The sequence below is a fragment of the Balaenoptera ricei genome, chromosome 12 (assembly GCF_028023285.1).
Source record: "Balaenoptera ricei isolate mBalRic1 chromosome 12, mBalRic1.hap2, whole genome shotgun sequence".
Classification (NCBI taxonomy): domain Eukaryota; kingdom Metazoa; phylum Chordata; class Mammalia; order Artiodactyla; family Balaenopteridae; genus Balaenoptera; species Balaenoptera ricei.
Genome location: NC_082650.1, coordinates 76,468,895 through 76,492,253, shown reverse-complemented (window position 1 = coordinate 76,492,253; position 23,359 = coordinate 76,468,895). Strand labels below are relative to the sequence as shown.

Sequence of the window (23,359 nt, the reverse complement as noted above, 5' to 3'; positions counted from 1 at the left end):
AAAGCACACTCCTTAATAACTCCATCTCAGAACCAGATTCCTGGCTAAGCCAACTTGTAACAGGCATTTTCCACCTTGAATGTAAGTTATATTTCCTTTTTAAATAATCTTGGGCTTATCTTGAGGACTACTCCCCAATTTAATTTGGTAGTACTAGGTTTCATTTCTAGAAAACTTTCCCCAAAGTAGTGTCCTGCCAGGAAGTGTCTTTGAAAAGTCTGTGGGATTTTTCTCTGGGAAGAGCCCAGAAGTATAATTCCTGATTTACAGGTGGTCTCTGCATTTTAAATTATTGTTGACTATTGTCAAACCCCATTTCCTTATTACAGATCCTAGGTAACCTCTCAATTCAACATTTAAAAAAACAAACAAACAGCTTTTCTGATTCTAGATTGACACAGCTTATTCAAAGTTAGCTTTTCATCTGGAAAGCTTTTCATTGATTATGGAAATATTCTCTTTTTATTTCAACAGCATTTAAGTATACAGGCCATACACGCTAAGTTCATAACTTGTTTTAACAGCTTCTTTGTAAGTATATTTAAGTTACCTATATAAAGATAGATTTTATTTACACAGACAATAAAAACAAATATGTTGAGAATTTCCTTTTCTTTTATATAGCCTTGCAGTATTCTCTATACAATCTCTTGATTAATGTTGCTACCTACAAAGTTACACATAATTTCAAAAACTTACATAAATTTTACAGGGTAAGGAATTTAAAATTAAACATGAAAAACTACTATCAATTAACTGTACCATGAAATCTGGAACTTAAAGTGTAGAGTTTCTCAACTATTTCTATGAGTAAGTGTAGTTTATTATAAGTTTAAGTTAATAAATAATAACAATAAATAAATCAGGCATGGGTCTTTAAAAAGTAGTCCATACTAACTGGCAAATATACTCTGCACAAAATCTTGGGTAATAATAGATTCAAAATATTCTAAATACTGTGCAAGCTGATGAAAGCATTTTCTGCTGTTGAATTCAACTTCTTAAAATTAAACCTTATAATTAAAAAAAACCGAGAAGTATGTCTATAGTTACAATTGATTCTAGTGATGAGTTCATTTCTATGAAAAACCAAAGCAACATATATGTTTTTAAACAGTACATGGTTTCTGTGGCTATACAGAAACAAATGGGATGACTGTTAGTGTGACAAAATTCTCTCAGAACATATTACTAAATTATGGCAGAATTCTCTACCTTGAAGGAAAAAAACTGGAAAATTTTACAGTAGCCCTGGGTCCACAATTAAATGCTACCTAGACCAGGTGAAATATTGTACTGCATCTTAACCAAATACAGTCGATTTAATCAGAGATTCATGGATCTTGCTCCATTCTGGACCCTGTGGATTGTACTAACTCACGCTCACTTCTTCCTCTGCTTCTCCTACCACAAGAGTCAGATTCACCCACAAAGATGATGGAAGACCAGATTTTATCAGCAGCCAGAAACAAAGTACAGACTGCCAATAATCATGAAAAGGCTTGCTCAGGTAATTTAGTCACTAGCCACTGCCTCATTCACCATAGTCATGCCTCCCAAACAACAGAATCTGAAGATTCTTGTAAGAAAAAAGTATCTTCAGGGATAGAAACAGAGACAACTTTTGGGGGGGGTAGACACATGAGATTATCATTTGGCCAGCAATAGTTATGAGGAGATATATATATTTCATTCAAATCACTTCTAGTTATTAAACATACTGTACTATACTTGGATATTTTTATAGTTTATTATGTTAGGTTATCTTTAAGTTTTTGAAATTTAACTTAAAAATAGATAAAATAAAGATTATACGTACTTGGAAGAAACTGCCTCCATGAATTCGTCCAAAAAATCGTCATATTCAGGACCTCTCACTCTTCTCTGCCGTAGTCCAATGTACAATGGATCTTTAAGTAACTCCTATTTGTAAAAAAAGTTACCATAAGTATAGAAATAACTAAAGGCAAGTCATTTACTCTTTCTGAGTGAATCTCAGTTTTCTCATCTCTACAAAAAGGATAGAAATGGAAATAAAATCTAGCTATACTGATTCAGAATTAACCTACAGAGTTATTATTTAGTATTATATATAATATAGCTACAGTGCTTATAAATAAGAATATGAAATATAATTACTAAACATTTAAAACATTCTTATGTTTTTATTGTTATTCTTATGTCTTATAATAGAGGAGAGAAAAGGTATTAAAATCTCTCAGTTGTGTAAAATTCAAAAGGCAAAGTTCATCACAAAGAAAAATATATTGAGTTTTGAAGTATCATATTAGCTTAGGAAATGGAAAGATAGCAATTCCTTTCTTAGATTTTTTTCTAAAACTGATATATATATATATCTATATATATATATATATATATATATCAGGCAACACTACTCTGTTTAAGCTTTAGAATAGGTAATTTTTTAATGAAATCAGTTTTTAATTGAGGTATAATTTATATACAGTAATATGCACCCATTTATAACAAAAGCTCCCAGTAAACTAGGAATAGAAAGGAAATTCCTCAACCTAATAAAGGGCATCTGTGAAAAACCCACAACTAACAACATATTTAACAGTGAAAGACTGAATGCTATTCCCCTAAAATTGGAAACAAGACAAGGATATCTAGTCTCATCACTTCTGTTCAACACTATACATACTAGAGATTCTAGCCATTAAAATAAGGCAAGAAAAAGAAAAAAACAGGAATAAGGATTGGAAAGGAAGAAGTAAACTGTTTCTATTTGTACACACATGACCATGTACATGGGAAATGCTAAGGAATCTATCAAAAAATTCACTAGAAATAATACATGAATTTAACATGATTGTAGGATATAAGGTCAATTTACACAAATCAAATGTATATCTATATACTAGCAATGAATAGTTGAAAATGAAATAAAATACACAACTCCACTTACAATAGCATTCCAGAACATAAAATTCATAGGGAAAATTTAACAAAACATGTGGAAGGCCTATATACTGGAAACCGCAAAATATTGCCGAAAGAAATTACAAAGACAAACTTTTTACAGCCTGGGGAAAAATGGCAATCTGTTTGACATAATAGTGAAACAATTGACAACACTGCCACCTTCAGTAACCTAGAATAGAGAAAAATGTACCTAACGAACTTGTGAATCTGACTAAGAAGATTTCCAGGCAGAATGCTGAATGCATAAACTGGCTGTGTGCTAAGGTTAAAATGGACATGAACTAAAGAAGGAAATGTTCAGCTTGTGAGCAAAATTTAAACAGAATATAGAGGACACAAGACTTGCCTGCAAAAGATTTCCAAAGTAAAATAAGGCCTGTGGTCAAAGATCAAATTAAGTGTGTGGTTGTAATAACTCTTTTGAAAGCTTCTGAAAGATTTAAAGTGGAGCCTAGGAGACCATCGTGCCTAATTCAGTGGAACTGGTACCACAGCACTCTGATATGTCAACCAATAATAGGGAGAAGGCCTATTTTGAAAAGAATTGTGAGTAGGGCCTTTATCTAATGTAGTAGACTATAATCTGATACACAGAAAGCCGAAAAGAAATTTTTAAAGGTACTGTACTACTTGGATTAATTGACACAGAGACACTTCAAAACAAAAATAGTTCATTGGATCCTCCACTTTCCACAGGCAGGAAGCAGACTGAGAGAGCCATTCTGATGCAATGGGGCCATTTCTTATGGAAAAGGAAGACTATCTCAGAGGACAGAGCCAAGAGCCCAGACAGAAGAACCAAAAGCCTAGGAGAACAATGAACTACAGAACCACTCTGAAGAAAAAGAACTGGGCTTATTCAAAGAACATTCCCTGCCCCTCAAGTAGGTGGCCTGGCAACATATGTCCATTGGGAATTCAGAATTGCTATGAACCACTTAGAGCCATATGACTCCTATTCTTGCCATTCTGAAAGGGAGTGTTGACTGTGGTCATTCTGTCCCTGCCTCACCACTGTATGCTTGGTATGTGGGAACATATAGGAGGAGCCACACCAAGGAGCAAAACACGAGGATCTTCATTTGCATCTAGACCTGACTTAGATGACAGGATCCTGAACTGTGGGCCTGCTGTTTTTCCTGGGATGACATTTTTGGAAACCTAGGATGGAGATGAGCATATTTTACATGTGGAATGTGAACAATGTGTGAGGGGTGAGAATCTCTATGGAGAAAGGCCAAGCTGTCCCAAGCATCCCAGCCTCCCTAGCCATCCCAGGGAATCAAGAACATTAATAAAACAGCAATTATTCTAAGTCACTAGGTTTGGAGGTGGTTTATAGATAAATGATATGGTTTTGCAGGTGTGGTTATGTTGTCAAGAAGGTTAAACCATTTGAATCACCTGAGTTGGAATTTGCTTACAGGCAACATAAACTATAGCCCAGTTCACATGTCTTATCCTAGTGTAATTACTAAGTATCCTCTTTCATTGTGAAAGCGCCTTGGTTTGGCCAATACATTATGTGGTCGTCCCACTTATAATGTACTGCACAACAAAGAGTTAAGGCTTTCTGGCTAGCTGGAAGTTAACATATCAAATCATATAAATGTATTTCACAGGAAATGTAAAATCTAAAACTGAGTACTGTTGTAAAGCCCAGCTGTTCCTTGAGGCCTAAAAACTTTAAACAATCTACTGGCAGGCTTCTGAACAGCTGATGTTAAAGTGCCAGTGAGCTACTAATGGCTGCCAGAATTAAATACTTTCTCCATGTCTGGGATATAGCTGGACTTCTAAAACGTGAATTAGAAAAAGAACACAATTGAGAAAAGATGTTACATGTTTCCCCTTCTCTTTTCTCTGATTCTTTCCCATGCTAGTAATTAAAGTATATCATAAAGAAGTCTGCTACAGTGAAGAGTCAATTATGAAGATTTATGAACAAGATAAAGCTTTTGAATTAAATCAGGAAGTTATAAAATTCTTCCAGTCATAATGTCTCTGTCAAAAATTACTGTTTTTTAAAAATGTCATGATAATTAAAGCTTTAATAATGAGTGCATTCTTGGAAATCTGGCTGACAAAAAAATAACATCTACAAAAAGCAATTTAACAAGATTACCCAGTTGTGATAATGGCACCATAGACCAAGTAGCCTGGCACAGAAGTGACATTAATTCATTAGATTAAAAACTTCTCACAGCCAAGAGTAAAAACTTAATAGATCTTTGTTGGAAAATAAATGAAAGACTTGGTATTAAGCAAACACTTTAAAAAGATTAGACCTTCTTTAACAAGACGTGTCACATGCAATGCATTTGTTGTCACTGAAGACTTACAAAGACTTAGAAGCATGTGAGAAGGAAAAAACTTAGGCTTTGAAAGAGAGTAAAGGACAAAAGCATATGGAAACATAAGAGAGTTTCAAAAAGGAGATAAGGAGGGTATATATTGGTAAAATTAATTATCATACTTCTTAGCACTGTCTCAACTCTGGAACCTTGGGAATTTTTATTTGAAGTTAATAGTAATCACTATCAACTTTTACCTTGTTCATATCTCTCATTTCTACCATTCCAGTCTAAAGTTTCTGAGAAATAAAAAATATTTTCTCAATATTCTAAAGTTTTTAAAAGTCATTACAAAAAGCAGTATTTCCTATCAGAAAATTTGAGAGCGCTGAAATGTAAAATCAAAAACAAAGAAAACCAGTAAGCTCTACCCATTCAGAACTACCCCACCACTAGCACCTTGATGCATATTCTTCTAGGTCCTTTTCTTTACATCTATGCATGTATGATATTATCTGTCCAAATTGGGGACAATATCATAGACTGTTTTATATATAACCCCTTTTCACATAGGAATATACTGTGGAAAGTTTTCACATCACTCACTAGATGAACATTTTTAAAATTTGTGATCTGTATTGGAACTCTGCCCTTCTAGAGAGGACAAACAAATTAACAATCCCCCACCCCCCAGTGACATATAATAAATATGTTTATTTTGTTGCAACCAAAGGAACAGTATTATCTTTCCACACATATATGTGTGTGTGTGTGTGTGTGTGTGTGTGTATATCTGAAGTATACATGTAAAATATATAATAAATAAAATATAAAGTAAAAAATATATAAATATATTTAAATATAATGTTATCAAGTAGTATTCATTTATATTTCTTTTCTAATATCATTAAACATTTTTCATAAGTTTACTGACCATTTTCATTTCTTCATTTTTAAATTATCTGTGACCATGTGTCCTTAGGCAATTTGTATATTTCACATTTAACATTTTCTCATTGAATTGAAACTGTTCTTTGAATACTAAGAACATTTTAAATCTTTATCTGCCATAAATGTTATGAATATTTCCCATTTCAGCATTTACTTTTAAATTATATTTATAATATACAGATAATCATACTCTATGCTGCTATTTACTCATTATTTGCAAATGAAAAACCAAATTCTGTAAAGAAATAATATAAACTTTTTGCTGTTTTGCTGGTTCACGTCATCAATATGATTAAGCAATCTAACTGCCAATGCTCAGCCAAGAGTTTCAAGCAATACTTAAAATGTCAGCAGGCATATGAGCTGGCATGAATGTTAACAAGCAGTAGAAATAAAAATCATTAAAATTTGACTGTGGTTCAGTAAGTCTGGAGTGGAGCCCAGGATTCTGCATTTTTAACACATGCCCCCAGTAATTCTGAACTGGTTTCGTTCATGGAACGTATATTGAGAACCACTCATTTCAACCTTAAATTATTAAGTTAAAATAAAATTATTCTACTTCCCCGAAAGTTCCTGTCTCAGGTAAATTTTTTTCTATTTTCGTTTATATAATGGGTATTTCTGAAATATATCACAAACTTCAAGGAGTTCCTGAGACTTACAGCGCGTATAAAACCAAACTGTAGACCCCATTCTCCTTCCCAAGGCACTGGTGTTGTGCCTCAGAAAACAGAGGAATAAATCCTTGATATAATCCTAATTTAGAGAGGGTGAGGTAAGAGGAGACGATGAAAAAGTAAGCATGAGACAATACACACCAAGCTGGGAACTGAGGGATTATCTTCTCTCCTCTGGCTTTACTATACAATATAACGATTAGTACTCATTCAAATGCAGGATCACTTGACTGAAATGGCAAGCAATCCCCATAATATGAAAGGACAAAGATAAAAAGTGCGGGGGGTTGAGGGAGAAATGCTTACAACCCAGCTGGGACCATGTGGCAGGCAGAATAATGACATGCTCCTCCCCGCAAACCTATAAATACATTACCTTTTGTGGCATAAGGAACTTTGCAGATGTGATTAAAGGTGAGTCCTTAAAAGCAAAAAACCTTTTCTGGCTGTAGTCAGAGAAAGAGATGGGATGACAGAAACAGGGTCAGAGAGACACTACATTGCTGGCTTTGAAAACAGATAAAGGGGACCATGAACCAAGGACTGGAGGCATTTCTCTAGAAGCTGGAAAAGACAAGGGTGTGGAACTCAGCCCTGCTGACATCTTTTATGATTTTAGCCTGTTGAGACTTGTGTCAGGCTTGTGACCTATAGAACTATAAGGTAATATATTTGTGCTATTTTAAGTCACTAAGTTTGTAGTAATTTGTCATGGTAGCAATAGAAACCTAGTACCAGTCACATTCTAGTGCCAACAATGACTTCTGTACAAGTGCTGAAAGATACATCGCAGGTTCATAAGACAGAAAAATCTATCAGGTTTCTCTTTTGTTCGGTTACTCCCCAACACAGCTGCTTCATGCCAAACATGAAGAGCACTTTCTAGAACAAAAGGGGGAACCTCCTCAATGGGAAGAGGCTTCAACTTTGTGACTTTAAGTTCCAATAAGGATTCCAGATCTAGATACACTGTACACATGAACTGAAGCCCAGACTAAACATAAAACTAGAATCAGAAAAGCTGAGACCCAGAGCAACAGTTTAATAAACAGAGACTGACTATGTAAAGACAATATTCTCCCACTCATACTGCCCATGCCCTCTTGAAGACTGACCATGTGTTACAGGCTCAGTTGTGCCCCTCCAAAATTCATATGTTCAAGTCCTAATCCCAGTACTTCAGAATATGACTGTATTTGCAGACAGGGTCTTTAAAAAGGTAATTAAATTAAATGGGGTCACTAGGGTGGGCCCTAATCCAACATAACTGGTGCTCTTCTAAGAAAAAATTAGGACACAGATGCACAGAGACAAAATACCACTGAAGGAAGACAAGCCAAGGATAGAGACCTTAGAAGAAATTGACTCTGTTGACACCTTGATCATGGACTTCTAGCCTTCAGAACTGTGAAAAAATAAATTTCTATTGGCTAAGCCACCCAGTTTATGGTACTGTTACAGCAGTGCAAGCAAACACATACCATGTGATACATGTAGCAGTTTTTAAGACTGGAGGGGGCAAAAGGAACATTTACTCACATCTTTAGTAAAATATCAAGCTTTGATATTGGTCACTTACTTAAGAAAAGATATATGATAAACATAACTTCTATGAAAAGATTTGGCAACAACAGAAAAAAAAAGAAAGTATGGAACACTCTTAAGAGACAAAGACAATTTACTTCAGGTAAAAGATAACTTTTATATGGCAACTGCTTCACAAGTAAATTAAAGAAAACGTGGACTATGAAATAATAGATGAAACGCAAGATAAAAACACAAACATCCTACCTAAATAAATGTTTTGCATTATTAACTTAAAGAATAAGAGTATTTTTTAGGCAAGCACTTCTGTGGCTCAGTTCCAGTGTCTTTGTTCTTTAAACTTCTTTTAGTTGTAAGCTGCAGAGATTGAAGAAGGCAGGCAAGTGTGATTTAACAGCAAGTGAGGACTGTCTTATCAATCAGCTGCTAATTCCTTTTCTACTTTCATTACTACTCAATATAGGTATTTATGATAAAAGAGGAAAACATTTGTAATTTATAAAAAAGGGATCTAGCCTTCATGAAGCTTTGCTAAGTTATTCTGGCTAAGAAACGAACTGTTGTTAGCAATTGCTTTTGTATTTTTATTATGAAGTATTAAAACTGGACAGAGATTCACAAAAGGGATGAGATTAAAAATTATGACTACAGGATATTTTGACTACAAGGACATGTGACTTGTCCTTTTGACTACAAGCACATGTGAAAGTGGAATACAGAGTGGCAACATAGAAACTACATTACATGTCACACAAACCCATCATTCTGTCATATTTCAGTGAATTAAGTTTTCTTTTTGTCTTCTCAGTACAGTAGCAGTGCAAGCATAAAGAGAATAAAATGTCGAGAGGTGGCCAAGATGGGGGAGTAGGAAGACCCTAAACTTACCTCCTCCCACAGACACAACAAAATGACAGCTCCTTACAGAACAAGTATCTAAGAGAAAGGCCTGAAGACTAACCAAAAAGATTTTCCACAAGTAAAGACAAAAAGAAGAAATCACAATGAGATGGGTGGGAGGCAGAGATGACATAGAGTCAGGATCCACACTCTTAGGTCAGCCACCCACAAACAGGAGGGATGTCACAATCAGAGGTTCTCCCCAAGGAGCGAGGGGTCTGAGCCTACGTCAGACTCCCCAGCCCAGGAGTCCTGCACTGGGAAGATGAGCCCCCAGAATATCTGGCTTTGAAAACCAGTGGGGCTTCTCTTTGGGAGAGCTGGAGGACTGTAGGAAACAGAGACTTGGCTCCTAAAAAGCATAAGCAAAATCTCACACACGCCAATTTCCAGCACAGAGGCAGGGGCCCGGGTCCAACACGCTTGCTGATCTTAGAGAGCCACCTAAAGATGCAGGAAGCAACTGGAACTACCCTCGGGGAAAGAAGTAGTGGCAACAGCCATTTTGAGGAGCTCATTCTACCATGATAATACTGGCTCTAGCAAAGCACCATTCTGAAATCTTCCCTCTAGCCTATTAGCACCAGCGTCCAGGCCCCATACTCCAGCAGGCCAGCATCGGTCCCAAGCTCCCCAGCTGCACAAAGAGCCATGCAGGGACCCAGCCTCACCCACCAGCAGACTGGCAGCAGTCCCGCGCCACCCTGGGTCACACAGCCAAACACACAGGAGGCCTACCCTCTCATCTAGTTGGCCCACAGCCACCTCAGGAGGCACGGCCTCACAGTCAACCAAGGAGGAAACCAGCCCTGCCTACCAGCATGCCCACAGTAGTTGGCCCTGCCAAAACAGAAGGATGTACACAGCCCACACAGGGTGTACCCCTAGAACATTTGGCTCTGGTAACCAGAGAGGAGAGTGCTACTGGGCCCCACAGGACGTCTACATAAGGCCACTTCTCCAACACTGGGAAACATAACCAGTCTACCTACCACATAGAAAAAAAACCAAAGAATTAGGCAAAACAAGGAAACAGAAGAATTTGTTCCAAATGAAAGAATAAGCCATGACCTCAAAAAAAGAACTAAATAAAATGGAGATAAGCAATATATCCAATAAATAGTTCAAGGTGATGATCATAAATATGCTCACCAAATTTGGTAGAAAAATGGATGAATACAGTGAGAATTTCAACAGAGTTAGAAAATATAAAAATATAAAGAAGAACCAAACAGAGTTGAAGAATACAATAACTGAAATAAAAATACACTAAAGGAATCAACAGCAGATTACATGATAAAGAGCAATGGATTGGCGAACTGGAAGAGAGAGTAGTGGAATTAACCAAGATGAACAGAAAAAAGAAAAAAGAATTGTAAAAAATGAGGATAGATTAAGAGATCTCTGCAACAACATGAAGCATACTAACATTCACATTATAGAGGTCCCAAAAGAAGAGAGAGAAAGGGGCAGAGAATTTATTTGGAGAAGTAATAGCTGAAAACTATCCTAACCTTGGGAAGAAAACAGACATCCAGGTCCAAGAAGCACAGAGAGTCCCAAAGGAGATGAACCCAAAGAGGTCCACACCAAGACACATTATAATTAAAATGGCAAAAATTAAAGATAAAGAGAGAATCCTAAAAGCAGCTAGAGAAAAGCAACTTGTTACGTACAAGGGAACTCCCATAAGACTATTAGCTGACTTTTCAGTAGAAACTCTATAGGTCAGAGGGAGTGGCACAATACGTTCAAAGTGTTGAAAGGAAAAACCCTACAACCGAGAACACTCTACCCAGCAAGGTTACCATTCAGATTTGAAGGAGTGATAAAAAGTTTTACAGACAAGCACAAGATAAAAGAGTTCAGCACCACTAAACTGGCTATACAAAAAATGTTAAAGGGACTTCTCTAAGTGAAAAAGAATAAGCTACAACTAGAAATATGGAAATTACAAAAAGAATAATCTCACTGGTAAAGGCAAACATACAGCAAAGGTAATGGACCAACTACTTATACAGCTAGTAGAAAGGTTAAAAGAAAAAAGTAGTAAAATCATCTATATCTAACATAAGTAGTTAAGGAATACACAAAATAAAAAGATGTAAAATATGACATCAGACATAAATGGTGGGGGAAGGGATGAGTAAAAATGCAGGGCTGTTAGAATGCATTCAAACTTAAGAGATCATCAACTTAAGACAGACACCTATATGGAAGGTTGCTATATATGAAACTCATATAACCACAAACAAAAAACTATAATAGATACACGAATAAAATAAAAATAAAGAGAAAGGAATCCAAACTTAACATTAAAGATACTCAACAAATCACAAGAGAAAAAAAAAGGAACACAGAAAAACTATAAAAACAACCAAAAAGCATTGGCATTTTAAAATGCCAATAAGTATATACCTATCAACAATTACTGTCAAGGTAAATGAATTAAATGCTCCAATCAAAGACATAAAGTGGCTGAATAGATTTTTTTAAAAAAAGAACCATATATATGCTGCCTAAAACAGACTCACTACAGATCAAAAGACAGACAGACTGTAAGGGATGGGATGAAAAAAAGAATTCTATGAAAAAGCTTGGATAGCAACAATTATATAAGACAAAATAGACTTAAAGACTATAACAAGACACAAAGCATATTACATAATGATAAAGGGATCAATCAAAGATGAATATATAACAATTAAAAATATATATGACCCAACATAAGGGCACTTAAATACATAAAGCAAGTATTAACAACATAAAGGGAGAAAGTGACAGTAATACAATAATGGTAAGGCACTTTAACACCCCACTTACATTAATGGACATATCATCTACACAGAAAAACAAGAAGGAAACACTGGCCTTAAATGACACATTAGACCAGATGGACTTAATAGATTTATAAAACATTCCATCCAAAACCAGCATAATACACATTCTTTACAAGTGCACATGGAACATTCTCAGGACAGATCACATGTTAGGCCACAAAACAAGCCTCAGTAAATTTTTAAAAACTGAAATCATATCAAGCATATTTTCTAACCACAATGCTATGAGACCAGGAATCAACCACAAGGAAAAAAAGAGCAAAAACCACAAACGCATGGAGGCTAAACAATATGCTACTAAACAACCAATGGATCACTGAAGAAATCAAACAGGAAACCAGAAAATACCTGGAGACAAATGAAAATGAAAACACAATGATCCAAAATCTATGGGATGCAGAAAAGCAGTTCTCAGATGGAAGTTTATATTGATATAAGCTTCCCTCAGGAAACAAGAAAAATCTCAAACAAACAACCCAAATTTACAACCAAAGGAGCTAGAAAAGCACAAACAAAACTCAAAGTTAGGAGGAAAGAAATCATAAAGGTCAGAGCAGAAATAAATAAAATAGAAACTTAAAAAAGAAAGAAAGAAAGAAAAGAAGAGATCAATGAAACTAAGAACTGGTTCTTCGAAAAGATAAACAAAATTGATAAACCTTTAGCCAGATTCCTCAAGAAAAAAAAGGGAGAAGGCCCAAATCAATAAAATCAGAAATGAAAAAGGAGAAATTACAACCAACACCGCAGAAATACAGAGGATCATAAGAGACTATGACAAACAAATAAAATGGACATCCTAGAAGAAATGAACAAATTCCTAGAAATGCACAATCCCCCAAGACTAAACCAGGAAGAAGTAGAAAATGTAAACAGACCTATTACCAGTAATGAAATTGAATCAGTAATTTTAAAACTCCCACCAAGATCAAATGGCTTCAACAATGAATTCTATCAAACATTTAGAAAAGACTGAACACCATTCCTTCTCAAACTATTCCAAAAAACTGCAGAGGAAGGAACACCTCCAAACTCCATCTACAAGGCCAGCATCAGCCTGATACCAAAATCAGATGAAGACATCACAAAAAAGAAAATTACAGGCCAATGTCACTGATGAACACAGAAGCAAAAATCCTCAACAAAATGCTATCAAACCGAACCCAACAATACAGTAAAAGGATCATACACCATGATCAAGTGGGATTTATCCCAGGGATGCAAGGATTCTTCAATATTCGCAAATCAATCAGTGTGATACATCACATTACCAAACTGAAGAATAAAGACCATATAATCATCTCAATAGATGCAGAAAAAGCTTTTGACAAAATTCAACACCTATTTATGATAAAAAAAAAAACTCTCCAAAAATGGGCATACAGGGAACTTACCTCAACATAATAAAGGCCATATATGACAAACCCACAGCTAACATCATTCTCAGTGGTGAAAAGCTGAAAGCATTCCCTCTTAAGATCAGGAACAAGACAAGGATGCCCACTGTCGCCACTTTTATTCAACATAGTTTTGGAAGTCCTAGCCACGGCAATCAGAGAAGAAAAAGAAATAAAAGGAATCCAAATTGGAAAAGAAGAAGTAAAATTGTCACTGTTTGCAGATGACATGATACTACACATAGAAAATCCTAAAGATGCTACCAGAAAATTACTAGAGCTCATCAATGAATTTGGTAAAGTTGCAGGATACAAAACTAATACACAGAAATCTCTTGCATTCCTATACACTAACAACAGAAGATCATAAAGAGAAATTAAGGGAACAATTCCATTTACCATCACATCAAAAAGAATAAAATACCTAGGAATAAACCTACCTAAGGAGGTAAAAGACCTGTACTCAGAAAGCTATCAGACACTGATGAAAGAAATTGAAGATGACACAAACAGATGGAAAGATATAACGTGTTCATGGATTGGAAGAATTAATATAATTTTTAAAATTTGTATGGCAACACAAAAGACCTCAAATAGCCAACACAATCTTGAGAAAGAACAGAGCTGAAGGAATCAGGCTCCCTGACCTCAGATTATATTAAAAGCTACAATAATCAAAACAGTATGATACTGGCACAAAAACAGATGCATAAATCAATGGAACAGACTAGAGAGCTCAGAAATAAACCCACACACTTGTGGTCAATTAATCTATGACAAAGGAGGCAAGAATATGAAATGGAGAAAAGACAGTCTGCTCAATAAGTGGTGCTGGGAAAACTGAACAGCTACATGGACAAGAATGAAATTAAAACATTCTCTAATATCATACACAATACTAAAATCAAAATGGATTCAAGGGCTTCCCTGGTGGTGCAATGGTTGAGAATCTGCCTGCCAGTGCAGGGGACACGGGTTTGAGCCCTGGTCTGGGAAGATTCCACATGCCGCGGAGCAACTGGGCCCATGAGCCACAATTACTGAGCCTGCACGTCTGGAGCCTGTGCTCCGCAACGAGAGGCCACGATAGTGAGAGACCGGCGCACCACGATGAAGAGTGGCCTCCGCTTGCCACAACTAGAGAAAGCCCTCGCACAGAAACAAAGACTCAACACAGCCATAAATAAACAAATTAATTAATTAAAAAAAAAAAATGGATTCAAGACCTAAATGTAACGCCAGAAACCATAAAACTCCTAAAAGAAAATGTAGGTGAAACACTCTTTGACATAAATTATAGCAAGATTTTTTTGAGTTTGTCTCCTAAAGGAAACAAAAGCAAAAACAAACAAATGGGACCTAATTAAACTTAAAAGCTTTTGCTCAGGAAAGAAAATCATCAACAAAACAAAAAGACGACCTAATGAATGGAAGAAAATATTTGCAAATGATATAACCAATAAAAGGTTAATATCCAAAATATATACACAGCTCATATTAAAAAAACAACCCGATTAAAAAATGGGCAGAAGAAATGACTAGACATTTTTCCAAAGAAGACATAGAGATGGACAACAGACACATGAAAAGATGCTTAACATCACTAATCATCAGAGAAATGCAAATTAAAGCCACAATGGGATATCACTTCACACCTGTCAGAATGGCTATCATCAAAAAGACCACAAACAACAAATGTTGGTGAGGATGTGGAGAAGAGGGAAGCCTCGTACACTTTTGGTGGGAGTGTAAATTGGTGCAGTCACTGTGGAAAACACAATGGAGGTTTCTCAAAAGACTAAAAACAAAACTACCAAATGACCCAGCAATTCCACTCCTGGGTATATATCCGAAGAAAACAAAAACACTAATTCGAAAAAATACATGCACCCCAATGTTCATAGCAGCATTATTTACGATTGCCAAGATATGGAAGCAACCTAAGTATCCATCAACAGATGAATGGATAAAGATGTGGCATATATATATATATACAATGGAATACTACTCAGCCATAAGAAGAATGAACTTTTGCCTTTTATAACAACGTGGACGGACTTGGAGGGTATTATGCTAAGTGAAATAAGTTTGACAGAGAAAGACAAATACTGTATATCATTTATATGTGGAATCTCAAAAATAAAACAAACTAGTGAATATAAAAGAAACAGAATCATAGAGAACAAACTAGTGGTTATCAGTGAGGAGAGAGAAGGGGTGAGGGACAAGAGAGGGGTAGGAGCTTAAGAGTTCAAAACTACTATGTATAAAATAAATAAGCTACAAGGACATATTGTACAACACAGTGACTATAGCCAATATTTTATAATAACTGTAAATGGGATATAACCTTTAAAAACTGTGAATTACTATGCTGTACACCTGAAGCTTATATAATATTGTAAATCAACTATACCTCAATTAAAACAAAAATAAAAAAGAAACCCTATGGTACCCAGCAAAACCATTTCTAAGGGGAAAGTTTATAGCTATACATGCCTACCTCAGGAAACAAGAAAAATCTCAAATAAACCATCTAACCTTACACATCAAGGAACTATAGAAAGAAGAAAGAACAAAACCCAAAGTTAGTAGAAGGAAAGAAATCATAAAGATCAGAGCAGAAATAAATGAAATTGAGACTAAAAAAAAATAGAAAAGACCAATGAAAATAAGGTCCTTTGTAAAGATAAACAAAATTAATAAACCTTTACCCAGACTCATCAAGAAAAAAAGAGAAAGGGCCCAAATATATAAAATCAGAAATGAAAGATGAGAAGTTACAACAGACACCATGGAAATACAAAGGATCATTAAGAGATTACATGAACAATCACATGCCAATAAAATGGACAACCTATTAGAAATGGATAAATTCCTAGAAATTTACGTCTCCCAAAAACTGAATCAGGAAGAAATATAAAATACGAAAAGACTTATTACAAGTAATGAAATTAAATCAATAATAATAATAATAAAAGTCCCAACAAACGGAAGTCCAGGACCATAAGCCTTCACAGGAAAATTCTATAAAACATTTAAAGAAGAGATAACACCTATCCATCTCAAACTATTCCAAAAAGTTGAAAAGAAAGGAATGCTTCCAAGCTCATTCTACAAGGCCACTATCACCCTGATATAAAATTCAGACAAGGATGTCACTCACAAAAAAAGGAAATTACAGGCCAATATCACTGAAGAACATAGAAGCAAAAATCCTAAACTAAATATTAGCAAAACAAATTCAACAATACATTAAAAGGATCAAACACCATGATCAAGTGGGATTTATCCCAGGAATGCAAGTATGGTTCAATATCTGCAAACCAATGTGATGTAACACATTAATGTGAGATACCACATTAACAAATTGAACAATAAAAAAATCATATGATCGGGACTTCCCTGGTGGCACAGTGGTTAAGAATCCGCCTGCCAATGCAGGGGACATGGGTTCAAGCCCTTGTCCGGGAAGATCCCATGCCGCAGAGCAACTAAGCCCACGCACCACAACTACTGAGCCTGCACTCTAGAGCCCGCGAGCCACAACTACTGAGCCTGTGTGCCACAGCTACTGAAGCTTGCAGGCCTAGAGCCCGTGCTCCGCAACAAGAGAAGCCACCACAAGGAGAAGCCCTCACACTGCACTGAAGAGTAGCGCCCCCCTCGCTGCAACTAGAGAAAGCCCGTGCACAGCAATGAAGACCCAACACAGGCAAAAATAAATAAATAAATAAATTTATTTATTTTTAAAAAAAGAAATCATATGATCATCTCAACAGATGCCAAAAAGACTTTTTACAAAATTCAACATCCATTTATCATAAAAACTATCAAAAAGTGGGTACAGAGAGAATACACCTCAACATGATAAAGATCTTATTTGACAATGACATTCTAGACCTAGGTTTGATATTTGCATGCAACTTTTGAAAAGTCTATCTTAACTGACCATTATTTTTCATTTCTATTTCATAAAATTCTACCTTTAATTTATAGTATCTATCACTCACAACTAATCCAAATATTAGCAATTACAGATGAGCAAAAATATGTACTACTTGATATATAACTTTAAGATTCTAAAATATCGATGCAGGAAGGAGAAATGCTAAACTCCAAAACATCTACCACAGACTCAATACAGATTTTTAGAACAAGATTTCAGACTGACTAAACTTAATAAATTCTTTGGGATTAGTTCCTGCCTAGTATAAAAATAATAATTTTTTTAAAAGTAATGAGGATATCCTAAAGTAAAACATATACTCTACAGAATAATGGTGTAAGTGCTCATCAAAGGATACCAAAACACTAAAGAAGCTGCTAAAAAATTAATCACATTACAGAAAAGGGGAATGGGAAAGGAAAAGCGAAAGAATAATTTCTTTATAAGAGTTGGGGGATGGGTTTGAGGAGAGAGAAAGAACCAAACAAAAAAGATGAATTTCATTAAGTTCCTGAAATAATCTCAAAATGCAGAAATATGGTACTATTTTTTAAGGTGTATAGCTGTGTTATAGACTTAAATTGTTTACCTCATTTTCTGTTCCCACATCCAGCATGACAGGCAGACATTGTTGAGGATTCATCCCTCCACAAGCTGTATACAGAGCCAGTTTACCCACGGGGATGCCCATCCCATTGCAGCCAAGGTCTCCCAGGCCAAGAATACGCTCTCCATCAGTCACCACAATAGCCTCAAAGAAAAAGAAAAAATATCTATTAATAGATGTTTGCAAATTCCGGGGCATAGTTCCTACTCTCTGTTTCTGAAGTTAATATTTATGCAATGAAATACTAAGCTGTCAAAAAGCATAAATTGAATATACATGGAAAAGATTTTATGTGATCATTAAGTGTGGAAGACTGGGGAGAATAAATAAATTTGATATATGCATTTTAAATGTATTTTTAAAATACATATATATGATTGTTTGGTTGTTGAAAAAAGAAGACAAGGTATGCCCATAAAGATTCAAACAACTCAAATAACTCAGTCTTCAATCAGGAGGAGTAAGTGGGCAGAGTACAGGTAAATAAGAGCTCAAACTGGGAACTAAAGTGAACCTTAGAACAGCTTTGAAACTAGTCACATCCACTTTGAGTACCATTAGGGGAGAGTCCATGGTTAAATCATCGCTCAGGAGTCCCCGGTGCTCTGATCTTTAGTTTATGCATCCTCCTAATTTCACAACAATGTTGTGATCCATCCTCTTTAACTCCTATAACACTGGATACTGTTCTACCATCTTTGAAATATGCCAAGCACAGTCTATTACTACTCTTACCTGATAGTAGAGTACCACTAGACAATGAATTTTGTTTAGTTTATTTCTAATCATCTTGAATATCTACAAAGCATACATTTTAATCATGTGGAGATTTTAATGCTAAGTACTTTGTTATCTTTATTGAAATTAATGCATCTATCATCTTTGTTCTGTGATTCATGGCCATTACATGAATTTAAGCAAAACCAATTTTGTGAAACACAATTTATTAGATTTTCTACAAACTGCTACACTTGTCATATCCATGGAGCCTAGAAAAAATGTCGGTTATTTGACCTTAGATAAACTGATGAATTAAAGCTTCTGTTTCTTATTTATAAAAATGCGAATGATAAATGTACTTTCCAGAGTGGCTGCAAAAAATTAGGAGCCAACTCTGTTGTGCTCACTACTGTACACCAACATCTAGCACAGCATTTGGCACAGAGTAAACAATCAAAAACATTAATTAACTGAATAAATCTATGATTCAATACAATGAAATCATGATAAACAAAGAACTTACCACATTACCTGGTACATTAGAATTCTCAAAAAAATTATAGATATTAGTACTATTATTATCTAATAATAATAAATAAAATAATAAATAGTCCTTTCTAATAAAAGGACTAATGTACAGAGTCATAGCATTTTAGAAGCAAAGGGGAATTTGGAGTACATTCAGTCTATCCCTCTTACAGATTAGGAAACCGAAGATAAGAGAACTGAAATAATTTGCCTCCGGTGAGTTACCTCGTTAATATCAAAGAACCAGGACCTGAGTGTGTTAACTCCTAGTGCAGTGTTTTTCTACCACAATATAATGCAGAACATATATTTTAAAAGTTTGAGGGCTTTTCATTTAGTTTTCTGTTCACCTATATTATGCAGCTCTTAAAGACCTGCCTTAAAAGTAAATATGTACATGTATATATGCACTTTTAACTAACTTACAAGTACATATATACATTTCACCCAAAAGTGGGTGAACATTATTTTTGCATATTCCATAAAGTTGATCTTTGTCAAATTTTCCATGTCTCATTGAAAAGGGTCAATATGTTAGGCTGTTTTGGAGAAGGCAACTTGAGACACCTGCATTCAATTCCCACCACCACCATGCACTACTATGTAACCCAACTGAGCCTTCCTTTCCTCATGGAATTATCATGATACTACATGAGTTAATCCAGGTAAAGTGGCTCACTCAGAAAACTACCAAATGGCAGATACTATTACTATTCTATTTTCATTAGCTCACTCCCAGAGGGGAGTCAGGTTAGATACTTCAGGTCACCACGATAAAGGAAATGGATTAAGATTTTTGCCTACCTTGATTCCTCTTAGTGAATGATTAAACACAAAAGAAAAAGGAGTTTGCTCAAAGAAATTCAGACACTACTTCAACATTTTTTCAACACTTATCATAACTTACAGTGAATAAAGAAATACTAAGAAATCTGATGGAAATAATGGTGAAACTTAGAATCCAAATGGTATCAGAATAAAATTAATCCACTATGCAAAAATCAAAGGGATATAAATAGAAAAGCTGGTGAATGCTACATCGTATGGTGAAAAGTGTCAGCCTGTTATGGGACAGGAAAAAGAACAAATGTGCCACAGTGGGAAAATGTGATAACTTACCTTGATGACATCTTCTGGCCATGCATTAAGAACAGAAGCAATATGCCCTCGATCATGGATACTAATGAAGAGACCTCTGACAGGAAAAAAAAGGAGTAATTTCAATTTACTTCAGACTTGTCACACTACCACGAACTTTTTTTTTTTAATTTTCAAATCCATGTAATATATCTCCATTTTTATCAAACTAGTGAAAATTATTTCCTTAAACACATATGGGGCAAGAATCTTATAAATAAGGGAGAAATTATTTTAAATGGTATATCAACATCTACAATAAAGGTAGCTTCATTTTTATATTACATATTCCTAAATACTTTTTAATTAAAGAAATATTCACTATTTTTATACACAGAGAATTTAAATAGCATTATCATTTCCACACGTAGATTTATTCACGGTCTTCATTAAATAAGATAATACATGTAAAAGCACTTTGAAAAACAGCATGAAGCATATATACATAGGCATTTTCAGTGTATATTCCATTATTACGTATTCACAGTGTGAAGACAAGACCCCTATGGGGAGGACTGAAGTGAAAGACACACGCTGAGCAGTCCTTTCATGTGGAAGTTACTTGGGAAACCCTGAAACCGAGCCCCCCCAAAAAGAAGTTCCCTTACCAAGTTTATGATTAATCTCTCTAGCCAAAACTTTATTCTTTTCTTGTCCCCTCTAACCTCAATCCTGTGCTAACTGAACACCAATCAACCAGAGTCAGGTGCTAAAATTCATGTTGTTGATAACATAGTTGATGTACTAAAACTGTTATTATAGATATCATTATTAACATACAAACAATACAAACTGTTTCTCCGGGGCAAGATGAGCTAACAGACCTCCAAGCCACGGACCACCTGGCCAGAGAACCCTAAACCAGAAGCATCCTGACTCCCAAAACTACGATTAAGAAATGTCACAAGACAATGATCAAAAGCCCAGCCTCTATGTTCTTCCCCCTTTAAAAACCTACAACTCAAAGACCAGGCTTGTCTCCCACCTCCTTGCTTGGCACCCTGCAATAAGCCCTTACTTTGCTGCAAACTCCCCAATGGCAGAGTTCGGTTTCACTTGATTCTTCGATTTGTGGTCTCAGTTGTTTGCAACTCTGTTCTTCAGACTCTCAACTTTAACTCTCAGTCTTTAACACTGCTCTCTGACAGCCCTGCATTTCCTATGAAAGCTTAACAAGGAACTTTAAAAATTAAAATAAGAAATTTGTAGATGTCTTAACCTCACTTAAAAGTTTTGCCTTAGTATCGTTAAATACGACTCAAATGCAGAGCACCACACACGACAAATGTACAGCCGAAAGCACTGTTTACGGCCACCACCCTTCTACTCTCTCTCCTTCACAGCAAAACGCTTCAAAGACTTGTGTATTCTTACTGCCTTTATAACCTTACCTCCCATTCTCTCTTCACCCTGTTAATTAGGCCTTTCCTCCTCACTTCTCCACGAAAACAGCTCTTCCCAAAGTCACTGCTGACTGACATCTGATAAAGTCAAAGGTCAGCTCTCAACTCTCACCCTACTCAATGTCCCAACTGTGATTGACATGGCTTTCAGTGTCAGTTCCACAATGAGGATTTTCAAACTTCTATCTTCAACCGAGACCACTCCCTTGAGCTCCAAACTGTAAATCTAACTACATGCCTAATCCCTCTCATCATTCAGGCCTCAACTCAAACCTGAGCTCCTCAGACAGGCCTTCTCTGATAACAGCAGTCCAAGCACCTCCACCCTAATATTTTCCCCAGTGTCATTATATGTATAAAGCATCTGAAATCCCCTTAACTATTTTCTCATATGTTGGCTGTCTGTCTCCTCCCTGCCACCGCCCCCCAGGACACATATACACGCAAAGCAGCAAGTTCCTTACGTACAGTGACTATTTTGCTCACATTTGTAAGCTCAATGCCTGTAAGTGTGCTGGCACATAGTATCTGTCCAACAATATGTGCTGACTTCGGTGCTGAAAAAATAAGCCTTCCATATTCAAAAAAAGGTTTTAAGTACTGAAAACATGAAGTAAACCCAGACTTATTATGACTTATTAAGTAACCAAAAATTATAGTATGATAGTAAGTACCACAGGCAGACTACTGATGACTGTCTGATTCAACAAAAACATTAATTTACCAAGTTGGCACTAAATTGTATCCTTTCCTGTTTATTTTTTGCTGTTTCATATGAAGTTATTTTGTTTCTCCAAAATGACTATAAGCTCTTTGTAAGTTATATATTTCTTTTGGATCCCTGTCATACCCAACTATGCAATCAACATTTAAGATCTCAATAAATGTCAAATTTAAATGAAATATGGTTGGACTTTTTAAAGAAGGCAATTTTGTTGAATTATCTAAGATGTTCTTGGCAATATACCATTAAATAATGTTCCTTGGGAACTTGTTAGTTAGCCAAGGTTTTCCAAGTAACACTGGTCTCAGGAAATAGTATCATTCTTTTTAAACAAGACGGACAATGAATTTACTAAAATTTGCATCAATTAAGTGCCAAAGTTTATTAAACAAATATATGAGTACAACTTCAGTTGGAGAGCCATTTGGACACCTGTAATCTCTTGCATTCAGCAGATTCATTTGTACAAAAGTGCTTACTCTTGGAGAGAGCTCAATAAAATGAAGAATCTGTAATGTTCCACCAAAGTCAAGCATTTTGATAGAATAATTTCTAAAACTTCCTGGAATGTCTCCTTGATCAGAAATCTAATGAGATATCCAAAAGTGTTTCAGCACAGAAATGACTCATGCTTCCTGGTATAAAATTGGATATGAAACATTAATCTGAACATATTTAAATATATACATATTTATAAAATGAAAAGTTTAGACAAGAAAGTTATTTATGAATGATATT

General features: G+C 35.5%; 1 protein-coding gene across 2 annotated transcripts in view; it reads right to left on the bottom strand.

The window, feature by feature from the left end:
* The window catches only part of ME1 (malic enzyme 1), a 196,846-nt gene that overhangs the window by 94,777 nt on the left and 78,710 nt on the right, over positions 1-23,359 (bottom strand). For both annotated transcript variants that reach the window (XM_059941724.1, XM_059941726.1), the window contains exons 4-6: positions 20,477-20,552; positions 18,092-18,253; positions 1,820-1,923 (exon numbers count right to left, since the gene is read on the bottom strand). In XM_059941724.1, the coding sequence (XP_059797707.1) occupies positions 1,820-1,923; positions 18,092-18,253; positions 20,477-20,552 (342 nt within the window). The remainder of the gene's footprint in view (positions 1-1,819; positions 1,924-18,091; positions 18,254-20,476; positions 20,553-23,359) is intronic.